This window comes from Borostomias antarcticus (genome assembly GCF_949987555.1).
Source record: "Borostomias antarcticus genome assembly, chromosome: 21".
Taxonomy (NCBI): Eukaryota; Metazoa; Chordata; class Actinopteri; order Stomiiformes; family Stomiidae; genus Borostomias; species Borostomias antarcticus.
This window is the reverse complement of record NC_140254.1, coordinates 12,225,822-12,240,825: the sequence shown is the minus strand read 5'-3', so window position 1 is coordinate 12,240,825 and position 15,004 is coordinate 12,225,822. Positions and strand designations below refer to the sequence as shown.

Here is a 15,004-nt window from a genome sequence, read left to right as displayed (position 1 = left end):
TGGAGGTATCCCATCCCTTCTCTCCTCCACCAGCCTAATAGTTTTCTACCCCTCCGTTTTCCTTGTCTTGTACATACCAATCCCTCTGCGTTGATTAAAAATCATTTTATGCCCTTCCATTTCCTGTCTGCTGGTGTGGCTGTGAGAGCAGGGGATTCTGGGACTTCAAACGGAGGCCAGCTGCAGCCAATCGAGTGGTTTCCCTGGCTACTGCCGGCGTTAATTGATAAATGTGGTAAAAGGAGCGGAGGCCAGCGGCTGCAGAGCGGATCCAGATGAGACACACAGAGGAGGAAAATGAGTGGGAGAGAGAGGGAGGGGGATAGATGAAGAGAGAGAGGGAGGGAGAGAGATGAAGAGAGAGAGGGAGGGAGGGAGAGAGAGATGAAGAGAGACAGAGCAATATAGTTTATGAGCCATGGCCGTTTCAGCTCGCTCTCAAGCATGTATGCCGTATCAAAGCACTCTGTGCTATTAGAGAGCTGCATCAATGGAGCGTTTTAGTGTTTCTGCTCTCTAGAACCATGCTGGAGGGAGAGGAGGAGAGGAGGGGTGGAGAGGAGGCAGAGAGGAGAGGAGAGATGGAGAGGAGGAGAGGTGGAGAGAAGGGAGGAGTGGCCGGCCCTCTCAGTCTCTCCTGGCTCCAGGTTCAGTTTTCCACTGGGCCGTCAGAGGGGCCTCGTCTCACGTTACCCGGCAGGAACAGCACTTCCTGTCCCCTAAAACCCTCAAGACCACCTGATTTATCACTCTGAATCAACTATGGAACAACAGAGAAACAGAACAGAGTTGGACTACAGAGGTCTGAAGAGAACCAAACCAAACACATTTATTCTAGGTGCTTCCTCCTCCTCAACCCCCTCTCTACCTCCTCCTCCCCCTTCCGACAGATACCTCACCTTCTCTGACCTTCCATACAGCATGCCTGTGACACACACACACACATACACACACACACACACACACACACACACACACACACACACACACACACACACAGAGGCTTCAGGAAACACCACTTTAATTAAAAAGAAACAGTTGGACCGCACCAACGGGACACCTCAACGTGTTACAAAAGCAGAAGGGTTTACAGTTGTGTGTTATTGTGACCTGCCTTGCAGAACTTCCAGAACGAGACAGAAAGAGGGAGAGAATTAAAGATTACAGGAGAGAGACAGAGAAACAGCACTAGTCTATAGACATCTAAGGTCCTCTGGGGGCAATAACAGCTCTGTTTCCGTTGGCAAGTGAGCTCTGCATGGACACATTAACAGAAAAGTGTATAAACTAATAATAACATGCATACTAACATGCATACTAACAAAGGGCATTAGTAGCACACAGCGTGTATAAAACTATCAGAGCCTCATCATGGAAGAGAGAAGGCGCTTGGTGTCTTCCTCAGGGCAGTCAGGGCACTGACTGGTTTGGTTCATAGGTCAACTCAGATCTACACAGACAGAGCCAGGTTACAACAGCTTGTAGTATGTTATAACATGCTATAGTGGGCTACAGCGGTTATAACAGCTATTTTCAGGCTAGACCAGGTGTTAGCAGGTCCCAGGTGTTATAACAGGTTATAACAGTTCCTATGCAGCTCCTAGGTGAAGAGGCGGATGGTTGCGTCGGCCCCAGAGGAGAAGACCCAGGGCTGGGTGGGGTGAAAGGTCACATCCAGGACCCCAAGGTCATGGGTCAGGGTATGACCCTTCAGAACCTTTACTGGGACGATGAGAGGGTTCTGGAGTAGGTCACTGTGGGTGTAGAGAGAGAGGGTTAGGGTTAGGGAGGGAGATACAATTCCAGTCATTTAGCAGATGGGATTGTGAGATAGAGAGAGGGGGAGAACATCAGGGCTGTGGACTGAGCAGTAGACCATATTCATAATGTTTACCTTCCTCTAAAGACCCTAGGGGTTTGAGCATTTGGAATAGAAGGTCCACTAGTGGAAAAATGGTTTGCAAGACATGCGTTCTCTTAGGCTGGGGACAGAGGGGGAAAACTACATCATTTAAGACCAGCTAGTCTTTATGATGGCATAGACTGACCCATACCACAGGCCATTAGCAGAGCAGCTACTAGTCTTTATGAGGGTATAGACTGACCCATACCACAGGCCATTAGCAGAGCAGCTACTAGTCTTTATGATGGCATAGACTGACCCATACCACAGGCCATTAACAGAGCAGCTACTAGATGATGGCATAGACTGACCCATACCACAGGCCATTAGCAGAGCAGCTACTAGTCTTTATGATGGCATAGACTGACCCATACCACAGGCCATTAGCAGAGCAGCTACTAGTCTTTATGATGGCATAGACTGACCCATACCACAGGCCATTAACAGAGCAGCTTCTAGTCTTTATGAGGGTATAGACTGACCCATACCACAGGCAATTAGCAGAGCAGCTACTAGTCTTTATGATGGCATAGACTGACCCATACCACAGACCATTAGCAGAGCAGCTACTAGTCTTTATGAGGGTATAGACTGACCCATACCACAGACCATTAGCAGAGCAGCTACTAGTCTTTATGAGGGTATAGACCGACCCACAACACAGGCCATTAACAGAGCAGCTACTAGTCTTTATGAGGGTATAGACTGACCCACAACACAGGCCATTAACAGAGCAGCTACTAGTCTTTATGAGGGTATAGACTGACCCACAACACAAGCAATTAACAGCCTGGCCGGCAGGACCTGGGACTGGAGACACAGCCAGTTATAGGGTTAGGGTTAGTATGGACATATATGAAGGGGGGTAGTGTAAATATGGTGTAAATGTGTAGTAGAGGTGGTGTTAATGTGTAGTAGAGGTGATGTTAATGCGTAGTAGAGGTGGTGTTAATGTGTGGTAGAGGTGGTGTTCATGTGTAATAGAGGTGATGTTAATGTGTAGTAGAGGTGGTGTTAATGTGTAGTAGAGGTGGTGTTAATGTGTAATAGAGGTGGTGTTAATGTGTAATAGAGGTGGTGTTAATGTGTAGTAGAGGTGGTGTTAATGTGTAATAGAGGTGGTGTTAATGCGTAGTAGAGGTGGTGTTAATGTGTGGTAGAGGTGGTGTTAATGTGTAGTAGAGGTGGTGTTAATGTGGTAGAGGTGGTGTTAATGTGTAATAGAGGTGGTGTTAATGTGTGGTAGATGTGGTGTTAATGTGTAATAGAGGTGGTGTTAATGTGTAGTAGAGGTGGTGTTAATGTGTGGTAGAGGTGGTGTTAATGTGTGGTAGAGGTGGTGTTAATGTGTAGTAGAGGTAGTGTTAATGTGTAGTAGAGGTGGTGTTCATGTGTAATAGAGGTGATGTTAATGTGTAGTAGAGGTGGTGTTAATGTGTAATAGAGGTGGTGTTAATGTGTAGTAGAGGTGGTGTAAAGGGGGTGTAACCGTGGTGACCTACTTGTAGACCATGCCATGACAGACGATGACGCTGCCATCATCGGAACCCGAGGCGAACAGTGGGTAGTGCTTGTGATAGGCCACGCCCCTCAGGGCCTTCTTATGGTGTCTAGGTAAACAGAAACAAAAACAATGTCAACTACAACAACAGTCAGACCTGGTGTAGATCTGGTCAGGCATCAGGTAATGTTACTGGGCCTAATTTACGAGGGTACAACAGAAAACTGGGTATGCTCGGTATCTATCAATTTGGACGTGAGCTACTGTACGATCGAATCTCACGTCGTCTCACCTCGTGTATGCAAGTCTGGGAATTGTCATGAGACTGTATTCTGACCGGCATCTAAGCATATATGCAACAGGCAAGACAAGATTTGGGTGGAAGAGGATGCTCCTGTTGGCTACTGATTTTCTTCGTGACTATGAAGGGCTCCCTCTCCCATATCTGATAGAGCAATAGTAGTTTTACAAACTTAATTTAGCTTTTCTGTCATCTACTCTGAACAGCCAGTCACGAAGAGCCCTAGTTGTCGCTATCCCTAAGCCGAACAAGCCTGAAGGAAACCCCAAGAGTTACCGCCCCATCTCTCTGTTATGTATCCCCTTCAAGATCCTCGAGCGTCTCATCTATGCCCGCGTCAAACCAATCATCGACCCGCTGCTCCCACAGGAGCAGGCCGGGTTCCGACACAAGATATCGACCGTAGAACAAGTCACTTTGATGACTCAACACATCGAGGACAGCTTTTGGGGATCTTGAGTTGGTGCAAGCAGGAAGAGAGGAACGCTCTTAACCAGGACATGGAGTTTAAGCTCCGGGCAGATAGAATCAGGCCCCAAAGCCCTGGCTAATACATGCTGGAGGGCAGCAGCGAACTCCTCCGATGTGAACCGGAGATGTTACCGCTGCTAAGAGTTGTGGCCTTCCAGAGATCAGACACTTCTTTTGCCACGAGACGTGACGATTCACGGTCTTTGCCCTCGTTTGTCCCACAAGCCAGTTGTTGACGAGCAGGAACCATAACAACCATACCAACCACTCACGTGACGCAATACGGAAATACATGAAATAACCTGACGAAGTAGAATACTGCACAGAAAAAATATTACATTTTGATGAATGGTAACTAAAATGTAAACATGCTACAAACAAAATTCTCAGATATTCCATGACTTGGCCATGAAATGATCAAATCCCCTGAATTTACATGTCTGGAATAGACTTGGGACCCATGGGTAAAGGCCTGGACTATGTATCATATGCATTGACACAATTTTCATTATTTTGGCTCTGTACACCATCACAATAGATTTGAAATGAAACATTAAACATGTGCAGACATCCAAATCAGGTGAACGGTGATGGAATTACAACACATTTTACATGTGGTACCCCACCCCCCTTTTTAAGGGATCAAAAGTAATTAGACAAACTAACAAAATCATGAATCAAATCGTCATTTTTAATATATGGTTGCACATCCTTTCCAGTCTTAAGTCTGGAACCCATAGACATCACCAGATGCTGGGTTTCATCCCTGGTGATGCTCTGCCAGGCCTGTACTGCAACTGTCTTCACTTCCTGTTTGTTCTTTGGGCGGTTTCCCTTCAGTTTTGTCTTCAGCAAGTGAAATCCATGCTCAACTGGATTCAGGTCAGGTGATTGACTTGGCCATTGCAGAATATTCCTCTTTTTTGTCTTGGAAATACTCTTTGGTTGGTTTCGCAATATGCTTCGGGTCATTGTCCATCTGCATTGTGAAGCTCCGTCCAATGGGTTCTGATGCATTTGGCTGAATATGAGCAGATAATATTGCCAAAAACACTTCTGAATTCATCCTTCTGCTTGTGTCAGCATTCACATCAATAAATACAAGCGAACCAGTTCCATTGGCAGCCATACATGCCCATGCCATAACACCACCACCATCATCATGCTTCACTGATGAGGTGATATGCTTTGGATCATGCAGTTCTTTCTCCATACTCTGCTCTTCCCATCATTCTGGTACAAGTTGATCTTTGTCTCATCTGGCCATAGAATTTTGTTCCAGAACTGTACAGGCTTTTTTAGATGTGTTTTGGCAAACTCTAATCTGGTCTTCCTGTTTTTGAGGTTCATCAATGGTTTCCATCTTGTGGTGAACCCTCTGTATTTACTCTGGTGAATTGACTTCACCAGAGTTAAGTCTTCTCTTGATTGTTGACTTTGACACAGATACGCCCACCTCTGGGGAGTGCTCTTGATCTGGCCAGTGTTGTGAAGGGGTCTTTCTTCACCAGGGAGATAATTCTGTCATCCACCACAGTTGTTTTCCATGGCCTTCCGGATCTTTTGGTGTTGCTGAGCTCACCAGTGCGTTCTTTCTTTTGAAAGGATAATTTGAAAGTATGATTTTGTAGCCTCTAAACACATGTCATATGTGTCTTGTTTACAATGAACTTAAACGTAAAAGTTCAATAAACTGAATGAGGTTGTTACACACGCTGTTATTTTGAAAGACTCAACTGACCAGCATGCATTGTGCTAAACTGAGCTAACGGGAGAAGGCGAACAAAGTCGGAATTTGGCAGAACAGTGGTAGCCATCATTCTCTCTCTCTCTCTCTCTCTCTCTCTCTCTCTCTCTCTCTCTCTCTCTCTCTCTCGAGCGAACATTTGTCACTCAGAACATGTCAGACCCTGTATCTAGCTATATTTGCTATTGAAGAAAAACACAGACAATGCCAAAATACTGTGCAATTTGTGGAATCAAGGCTCTTCTCTTTCCTGGTCCCGCAGTGGTGGAAAGCACTGCCCACTGACATCAGCACAGCAGAGTTGCTGCCCATATTTCGTCGCTGGCTCAAAAATTGACGTGCCGTGAAAAAACGTGGGAAGACAGCCAAGGCTCCGAACCGGTTCAAGGAACGGAAACGAAAACCGAAAACGAACGGTATTTTACGAGGAACAGAAACAGGAACGAAAACGAAATGGTCTTTAATTGTTCCAGAACAGAAACGTTAATTTGAAATCTTTAAAACCGGTTAATAACGTTATTTTTTCGTTCTTTGTAGTAGGCCTATATAACTTAAAAAATGTTTTAAAAAAGAAGAAAGCTGAGCCTTTTATGGCCGAATAGGCTAAATTAAATTAATTAAATTTGTAGCCTACATCTTGTCCTGTTTTTGTAATGTAGCCTAGGCCCCTAAATCTGTTATTTCACAGTCAGGATCTTAAATGCTTGCTTAGCGAAATGAAGAGATTTAGATATTACAACAACACACCATAGCCTAGTTCAGACTCGATGTTTCTCAAACTCTGCAAGCTAAGATGCATGACTATTCTTGATGTTTCCCAACCACTCAGCGGCAGCCAATTTGCACGTGTTGCGCAGGGCTGTCACACACTCTCCTTTGTTTGCCAGTGCAAAACAGTAGTTCAGCCTGTCCTTACAGCTTATTACTTAGCAAGGATATCAATGTGATTTATTTTGTTTAATTGAAGAAGAGTAGGCTAGCCTATAGCCTGTAATGTTTCAGTAGGCTAAAACTAGATTTCAAATAAAGACCGCGGATGTCAGAGTGGGCAATAACGTTCGAAGGCAAATTTATTCCAACATTGGTCCACAAAGAATGATGCAAATACTAAAGTGAAAGAAATAATAGCCTACTGTGCAAATATGTTTTATATGGACCTGCGTGTCTGCAATAAAGTTCCTCTATCTTTATAACCAACATTCAGCGGAAGCCAATTTTCACTCGTTGCGCATCTCGCTCCAAGTATGGTTTGGCTATTTAAAACACGGAGTACTTTGTGACAGTTGCTTGGATGTATACTAGTATCTATACTAGGATGCATAAACCTATGTTTTGCGAATTTAATGGTCTGCCTCCTTCAGAGTTCTACTCGGCAATTAGGCTGTGAAAGCGAGCGCGCCTCTTGGAATCTAGTCATGACATATTGTTGCAGATTTCTGTCACGTCTTGACTTTCACAAACCAAATGATTAGGCTACATTAATTAATATGAGCACACTTTAGTGACAATGTGCCGTGCAACCCTGATCATTGAATAGCATAAGTTAAATTACTATAATATTAAAGACCGCGGATGGCAGACGATAGGCAGGCGCCAAATCCGGAGCTCCATACAAAAGGAATGCAGCATAAACAATAGGGATTGCGCAGATGAATGAATGAGGTGACAAATTATTTATAAATAACATAAAACATAAAACGAAATAAAACGAAATAAAAAAAAACAATAGGCCTACAGGCGCAGAATAAAATAGCTTGCAGCAACAGTACAAGAAAATATTTTAAAAAGGATGATGAGCTATGATGATGACTTAAGATAGACCTGTGCATAGTTTACGGTGTGGATTAAGGGCATGCGGGAATAGGACTAATGTTGCGTATTTCTTGTAAAATAATCAACAAGGCTACACTACAGCACACATCACCAAGGCTAATATTGTTGGCAATAAGGCCACCACAACCCTAGACGTGTTGATTAGGTTATAGCCTACCTTACAAGAAATACTGAAATACCTATAGAGTCTTAATAGGCTAACACCCCCGGAACGGTGAACGGAACGTTATTTTTCGTTCTTAACCGGTTCAGGAACGCTCTGTTGGTGGCGGAACACGAGAACGGAAACGTTAAATATGCTGGTTCTGCTCGGAGCGAACCGATTGAAAAATAATTTCGTTTTTAAGCCCTGAAGACAGCCCAATATCTTTGCAAATAATCATTCAAAAAAAATTTAATCTTCGGAAAAGCTAAGTTTAATATAGATGCAAAGGAACATGTCATTGGATCGTTATGACACGCATGTAAGGAAAACGCTTTTTACGATGTCAGCATTTCATTGCGCTTTGATGTGTATCAATGTGTATCATTTGATGTTGTATACAGGTGCGCGAAACTTTGACTAGTTTGATCCAATTTGCATGGATTTATTTTAGCCAAAAAATGCGAATGAAATAGTTGAACAGTACTCGCACAGTGTGCTCCTAAATGATTTTTTCTGATCGCACAAAACTATTTTTAGTCGCAAATGCGAGTAAAATGGTCACACCTTAGAGCCCTGCCTAATGGACAGGGGCGTTGTTGGTGCCGTTTTCTTGGATTTACGAAAAGCTTTTGACACAATCACAATATTTTGCAATCTAAGTTTAGTCAATTTAACTTTTCAGAGTTTTCTTCTGTCTGGTTCAAATCATATCTTTCTTCTCGAACTCAGTGTGTCAAAATCCGGAACTCAATCTCTACATTCAAAGACCTTAGTACAGGGGTACCCCAAGGCTCGGTCCTGGGGCCAATCCTCTCCAGTCTATACATAAACAATCTACCATATGTATGTCAAGACTGTGAAGTAATTATGTATGCCGATGACACCATCATTTTTGTGAAAGGTAAAGACCACTCTGATGCAGCTGCACAACTCACGAGAGCCACGGTTAAAATATCTGATTGGTTACATAACTGCTGTTTACAACTCAACAACACTAAAACTGTTGCATCTTTGCAAAAACAAAATGCACAGAGAACCGGAAGTCTTTATTGCAAGACAGAGGATCCAATTTCAAAGATCTATAAAAAATGTAAAGTTCACTCTGGTGAATTTTCAGCATCTCAGGAACAACATGTCCACAGAGGCAGCAAAAATGTACATGTTTTCTCTCATACTATCCTACATAAACTACTGTCTACCCACCTGGTTTACTGCTAACATCACCACAATAACACCGGTTATTTCTCTATACAAACAAGCACTCAAAACACTACATAAAAAAAAATTCAGCACAACTTGGCACCACCTCCACTCTGCAATCAAGTCCTGATCATTTGTATGCTGTCATTGGCAAGATACGAACAGTTTAATGATGTTAATGTCTGCGCTCGGATCTGCGCTGGTTTCTACGTTCGATTGATAAATGAGGGCTACTGACCGTAGCATCTTGTAGGGCTTGGTGGACAGGTCCAGGTCGAACCAGGCCAGTCTGCAGTCGTAGCTGCCACAGATCAGGTTGTCACCTGGGGACACGTGAGTGAGGAGAGCTGGCTCAGCCTAGCAACTGTCAGAGTGAACGGAGCCTTAGCTTAGCCTAAGATAGCCTAGCTGCTAACTTCATTGCACATATAGATTGCCTAGCCTAGCCTATCTCTGCCCATCTTAGCCAGGCCTAACCTATCTCAGCCCATCTTAGCCAGGCCTAACCTATCTCAGCCCATCTTAGTCAGGCCTAACCTATCTCAGCCCATCTTAGCCAGGCCTAACCTATCTCAGCCCATCTTAGCCAGGCCTAACCTATCTCAGCCCATCTTAGCCAGGCCTAACCTATCTCAGCCCATCTTAGCCAGGCCTAACCTATCTCAGCCCATCTTAGCCAGGCCTAGCCTATCTCTGCCCATCTTAGCCAGGCCTAACCTATCTCAGCCCATCTTAGCCAGGCCTAGCCTATCTCAGCCCATCTTAGCCAGGCCTAACCTATCTCAGCCCATCTTAGCCAGGCCTAACCTATCTCAGCCCATCTTAGCCAGGCCTAACCTATCTCAGCCCATCTTAGCCAGGCCTAACCTATCTCAGCCCATCTTAGCCTAGCCCATGCTAGCCTCACCTCCGGGGTGGACGGCCATGCTGGAGATCCACTTGCAGTTGGCCATCAGCTTCTTGGTGAGCTCCTGCTTGACGAGGTTGTAGACGCGGACGTAGCGCTGCGTCGCCACGAAGAAGTAGGGCCGCAGCGGGTGGAAGGATACGCACTGAACCAGGCCCTTGCTCTTGCGGAAGGGGTTCTGCGTGCGGCGCTTGCTGACCTGGTGGACGAGCACTTGCAGGTGGCTGCTGTTGTCCGGCATCACGCTGGCCAGGTAGTCCCCCTTACTGTGCCAGGTCACCTGCCGCACCGCCTGACAGAAACACCGGTGTTATTAATAATAAGAAAAAACTTTATTTATAGAGCACCTTTCGTGACAGAAAATGCAGTTCAAAGTGCTTTACAAAGGAGACATTAAAAATAAAAACATAAATAACAATTGAGATATAGTAAAAGTAAAGTGCATTATAAAAGAGACATTAAAAGCAAAACATCAATTAAGCCATAATAAATTATAGCTATAGCTCATTATAGCCACTGCTGTTCTATTCATCTTTAGTGATACACTAGGGGCCATCTTCATGGAGTTTTAAAAGTGTTAGAACTGCTTGTAGTAGCCGTAGACTGACAGTAAAGACAGCCACTGCTCGGTGCGTCCCTGCTGTGGTGTGTATTGTGTCAGAGCTGCTTTTTTTCCCCTGGTTTTAATTGGAGAAAGCAGAAGGACTTCTCTATTTCTAGATCTTTCCGTCTGCTGCAGGCAGGAAGAAGGCAAACCACAGCTGGCTAGGCCGAGAAGACAGCCTCTGGCCTCACATGCTGACAGCCTCTGGCCTCACATGCGAGCCTGGAGGCTGCCTGCCACCCTGGGCTTCCCTTACGTGAGTGAGTGAGTGAGTGAGTGAGTGAGTGAGTGAGTGAGTGAGTGAGTGAGTGAGTGAGTGAGTGAGTGGGGTGAGGAGGTTACCTTGGGGTGAGTGAGTGAGTGAGTGAGTGAGTAGGTTACCTTGGGGTGAGTGAGTGAGTGAGTGAGTGAGTGAGTGAGTGAGGTTACCTTGGGGTGAGTGAGTGAGTGAGTGAGTGAGGAGGTTACCTTGGGATGAGTGAGGGTGAGGCGGAGGCCCCTGTCGTAGTCCTGCCCCTGGGTGGGGCTCCAGGTGACGGCCTGCTCCTTCTCCTCATCCGGGGGCTGGTAGCTGGACAGCAGCTGGTCGGTGGAGCTGAGGACCAGGCGGTCAGCCAGGCCGGGGTTCACCACCAGCACAGAGCTCTCGCTGGGGGGAGACCGCCAGGTAAACCAGGGTCAGGGCGTGGTCACACTCTAGCGCTTTGTTGTTGTTTTTTTTACATGCTAACTAGCTAGGCTACATGCTAACTAGGCTACATGCTAGCTAGGCTACATGCTGTTTTCAGGACGTCTTGCCTCTTTTCTTTGTTGTGATTGGTTGTCTCGTAAAAAAAAGCTCCATTGACGTCAGATGAGCTTTTCCAAAAGTTACTTTCAACAACAAAAACAGCAGTTGCACTTTATGCGGAGCAGATAAAAACCAGTGCTACAATGTGAACACGCCCTGATTGTAACCACGGTTACACGTCAGAGCCGAGCTGCGACGCGTCAGCGCTGAGCCGTAACCATGGTTACTCACCAACACCAGCACAGAAAAAAAGAGAGGAGATGGGAGAGAGAGAAGGAACAGAGGAGAGGAGAGAGAGGACAGGAAGAGGACATGTCTTACTAGCAGACGGCCACCAGGCAGAGGGCGGGGTTAGGGTTCCAGGCCACGCCCTTCACAGCCCCGCCCACCTCTAGGGTCTTCACGCAGCGCGCCGTGGCGACCTCCCAGAACCGCAGCGAACCGTCGTCTGAGCCTGGGGGGCAGAGGTCAGGGGTCAATCACCTTGGTTTACACTTCTGTACAGTCAGCCTAAAAAGGCAGGTAGTATTTATTGATCCTTGATGGGAAACGGCTTTTATACCTCCACACCTCTATACCAGTACACGTCTGTGCTGTGCTTTTATAGATCTATACTTCTGTACTAGTCTAGTGTACTTCCTTACTAGTGTGCTTTTATAGATCTATATTTCTGTACTAGTCTAGTGTACTTCCCTACTAGTGTGCTTTTATAGATCCTTACTTCTGTACTCGTCATGTACTTCCCTACTAGTGTGCTTTTATAGATCCTTCTGTACTAGTCTAGTGTACTTCCCTACTACTGTGCTTTTATAGATCTATTCTTCTGTACTAGTATACTACCATACCTGCACGCTTCATATAGACACTGCAACAACATGAGGCAGACGGGGTGAGAGGAGGGTGGAGCTGAAGGGCTCTGAAACCATGATCACTTTTTAACTACAGCACTGGCGACGGATATAGACGTTTGGGACGCAGCCCGGGGTTGTGTCCCTCTGTGGTCAGGCGTCTGGCAGGACTGACCCGGCCCGCTCCACACAGCCCAGCGGCCAGAACCATGAGTACGTGTGTGTGTGTGTGTGTGTGTGAGGGGTCTGCAGACCCGCCTACCTCTGCTGAACGACCAATCACAGCACAGGAAGGAACTTCAAAGAGATTAGAGGCCAAGCCAGTGGACCAACACTGGTCCTGCCTGAACCACAGCACACACACGCGTGCGCACACACACACTCGTACGCACACACAACTGGGGTGTGACCATGGTGACCACAGCCTATCCTGGACTTCAGAGATAGAGATGGGCGGGGTCATGGTTACCGTGGTGACCCAGCATGGCCACATCATTAGCAGAGAATGTGACAGTGGAGAGCGACAATACACACACACACACACACACACACACACACACACACACACACACACACACACACACACAGGGGCTAGGCTAGCAGTCAGACAGCACATGATAGACTAGTACTCAGTCAACACGGAATAGGCTAGGCTAGCCCTCAAGACAACATGGGCTAAGCTAGCACTCTGAGAACATGGGCTAGTCTAGGCTAGTAGTCAGAGAACATGGGCTAGGCTAGTCTAGTAGTCAGAGAACATGAGCAAGGCTAGGCTAGTAGTCAGAGAACATGGGCAAGGCTAGGCTAGTAGTCAGAGAACATGGGCTAGTCTAGGCTAGTAGTCAGAGAACATGGGCTAGTCTAGGCTAGTAGTCAGAGAACATGGGCTAGGCTAGTAGTCAGAGAACATGGGCTAGGCTAGGCTAGTAGTCAGAGAACATGGGCTAGGCTAGGCTAGTAGTCAGAGAACATGGGCTATACTAGGCTAATACTCAGAGAACATGAGTTTCAACTACATTGTTCAACAAGTGAAGTGATGTCGGGCTCATTGCTCTGCCAATAGGAAAGTGATATTCCTATTGGTCCCGACTCGCTCCAAATGATTCGCTCATTTTCATTTCGTTCATTAGCGCTGCTACCGCTGCTGCATGAAGGATGAACCAGAAACTCTTAGGAGCCATTCATGTTCTGAGTGCCTCAGTGAGAGAGGTGCGCATGCACAGCCCTGGGGTGCACCCCAGCAGGAAAATGACAAATAACTCACTGAAATGCCTCATTACTCCAGTCACTCGCTGAAATGACTCATTACTCCAGTCACTCGCTGAAATGACTCATTACTCCAGTCACTCGCTGAAATGACTCATTACTCCATTCACTCGCTGAAATGACTCATTACTCCAGTCACTCGCTGAAATGACTCATTACTCCAGTCACTCACTGAAATGACTCATTACTCTAGTCACTCGCTGAAATGACCGCTGCTGACTGGCTCAAGCTAACCAATGTTTTCTAACACTCGCAGTAAATGTTCCTCCCCGCGCTAGCAGTTAGCGCTTTCCTTTAGGCTGGTGCTGCACTAGCACAGACAGTTAGTATGCTAGGTTGGGTTAGGCCCCTGCACTAGCACAGACAATTAAGTACTGTATGCTAGATTGGGTTAAGTCCCTGCGCTAGCACAGACAGTTAGCAACATGCTAGTGAGTAATGAGCACAGACAGTACCACTGAAAACCACCACAGCGTTACGTCAGGATACAGTCCCAATCAGCTCTGAACCCTCCCGTTACAAACCAGGGATGGACAGGGGAGTGGGAGAGAGAGAGGGGAGAGGAAGACAGGGTGAGGGTGTAGGGTGAGAGGGGGTTGAGGAGGTAGGGTGAGGTAGTAGAATGAGAGGGGTGAGGGAGTGAGGGGGTAGGATTGAGGTAGGGTAAGAAGGTTAGAAGAGTGAATGGGCTTTGACACCTGGCTGGTTGCCAGTTTCACTGTGGGAAAGCAGATTTAATAACTGCCGCTTTAATACATTTACCAGCCAGACAAGAGAGTCTCAGGGTGTCGAGATTTAACTGGGCCTTGTGAAGTCAGGGGAGGGACAACCCTCAAATATTACTACCTAATTACTACCAGCCTCTCCCTTTCTCCCTTGTCCTCCCTCACTACCTTCCCCCTCTCTCTACATGCCCCTCCCTCTCTCTTAACATCCCCCTCCCTCTCTACATCCCCCTCCCTCTCTCTCTCCACCCCCCATCTCTCTCTCTCCATCCCCCTCCCTCTCTCAACCCCCTCTCTCTCTCTCTCTCTCCCCATCCTCTCTCCCACCTCCCTCTCCCCCCCTCTCCCCCACTCTCTCCTCTCCCTCCCTCTCTCTCCAGTAGTCGTGGTTACTGACCTGAGACCAGCCACTGTCCAGAGGGAGACACGCTGATGGAGCGCACCAGGCTGGTGTGACCGCGATACACCTGAGAACAAAACAACAACACCACCATGATACACCTGAGAACAAAACAACAACAACAACAACTCCATGATCCACCTGAGAACAAAACAACAAGACCATGATACACCTGAGAACAAAACAACAAGACCGTGAAAACTAAACACTCAATCTTTGAAAACTTTTAAAACACTTCGGTGAGTAACGAAATAATACTATCTGCAGATACTGAAGTGGAGACTGGGTGACAAAAGTCAATGGCGCAATGAATGGTTCCTGACAGGCTGGTATGGGGGTACAGCCCTGATACAGCCCCAAATA

At 46.4% G+C, this 15,004-nt stretch overlaps 1 protein-coding gene across 2 annotated transcripts in view; it reads right to left on the bottom strand.

Moving 5' to 3' along the window:
* Nucleotides 1-1,032: 1,032 nt before the first annotated feature.
* The window catches only part of bop1 (BOP1 ribosomal biogenesis factor), a 41,212-nt gene continuing 27,240 nt past the window's right edge, over nt 1,033-15,004 (bottom strand). For both annotated transcript variants that reach the window (XM_084455400.1, XM_084455401.1), the window contains exons 10-16: nt 14,639-14,708; nt 11,724-11,856; nt 11,081-11,261; nt 10,009-10,300; nt 9,340-9,424; nt 3,406-3,513; nt 1,033-1,754 (exon numbers count right to left, since the gene is read on the bottom strand). In XM_084455400.1, the coding sequence (XP_084311526.1) occupies nt 1,601-1,754; nt 3,406-3,513; nt 9,340-9,424; nt 10,009-10,300; nt 11,081-11,261; nt 11,724-11,856; nt 14,639-14,708 (1,023 nt within the window). In that variant the 3' untranslated portion in view covers nt 1,033-1,600. The remainder of the gene's footprint in view (nt 1,755-3,405; nt 3,514-9,339; nt 9,425-10,008; nt 10,301-11,080; nt 11,262-11,723; nt 11,857-14,638; nt 14,709-15,004) is intronic.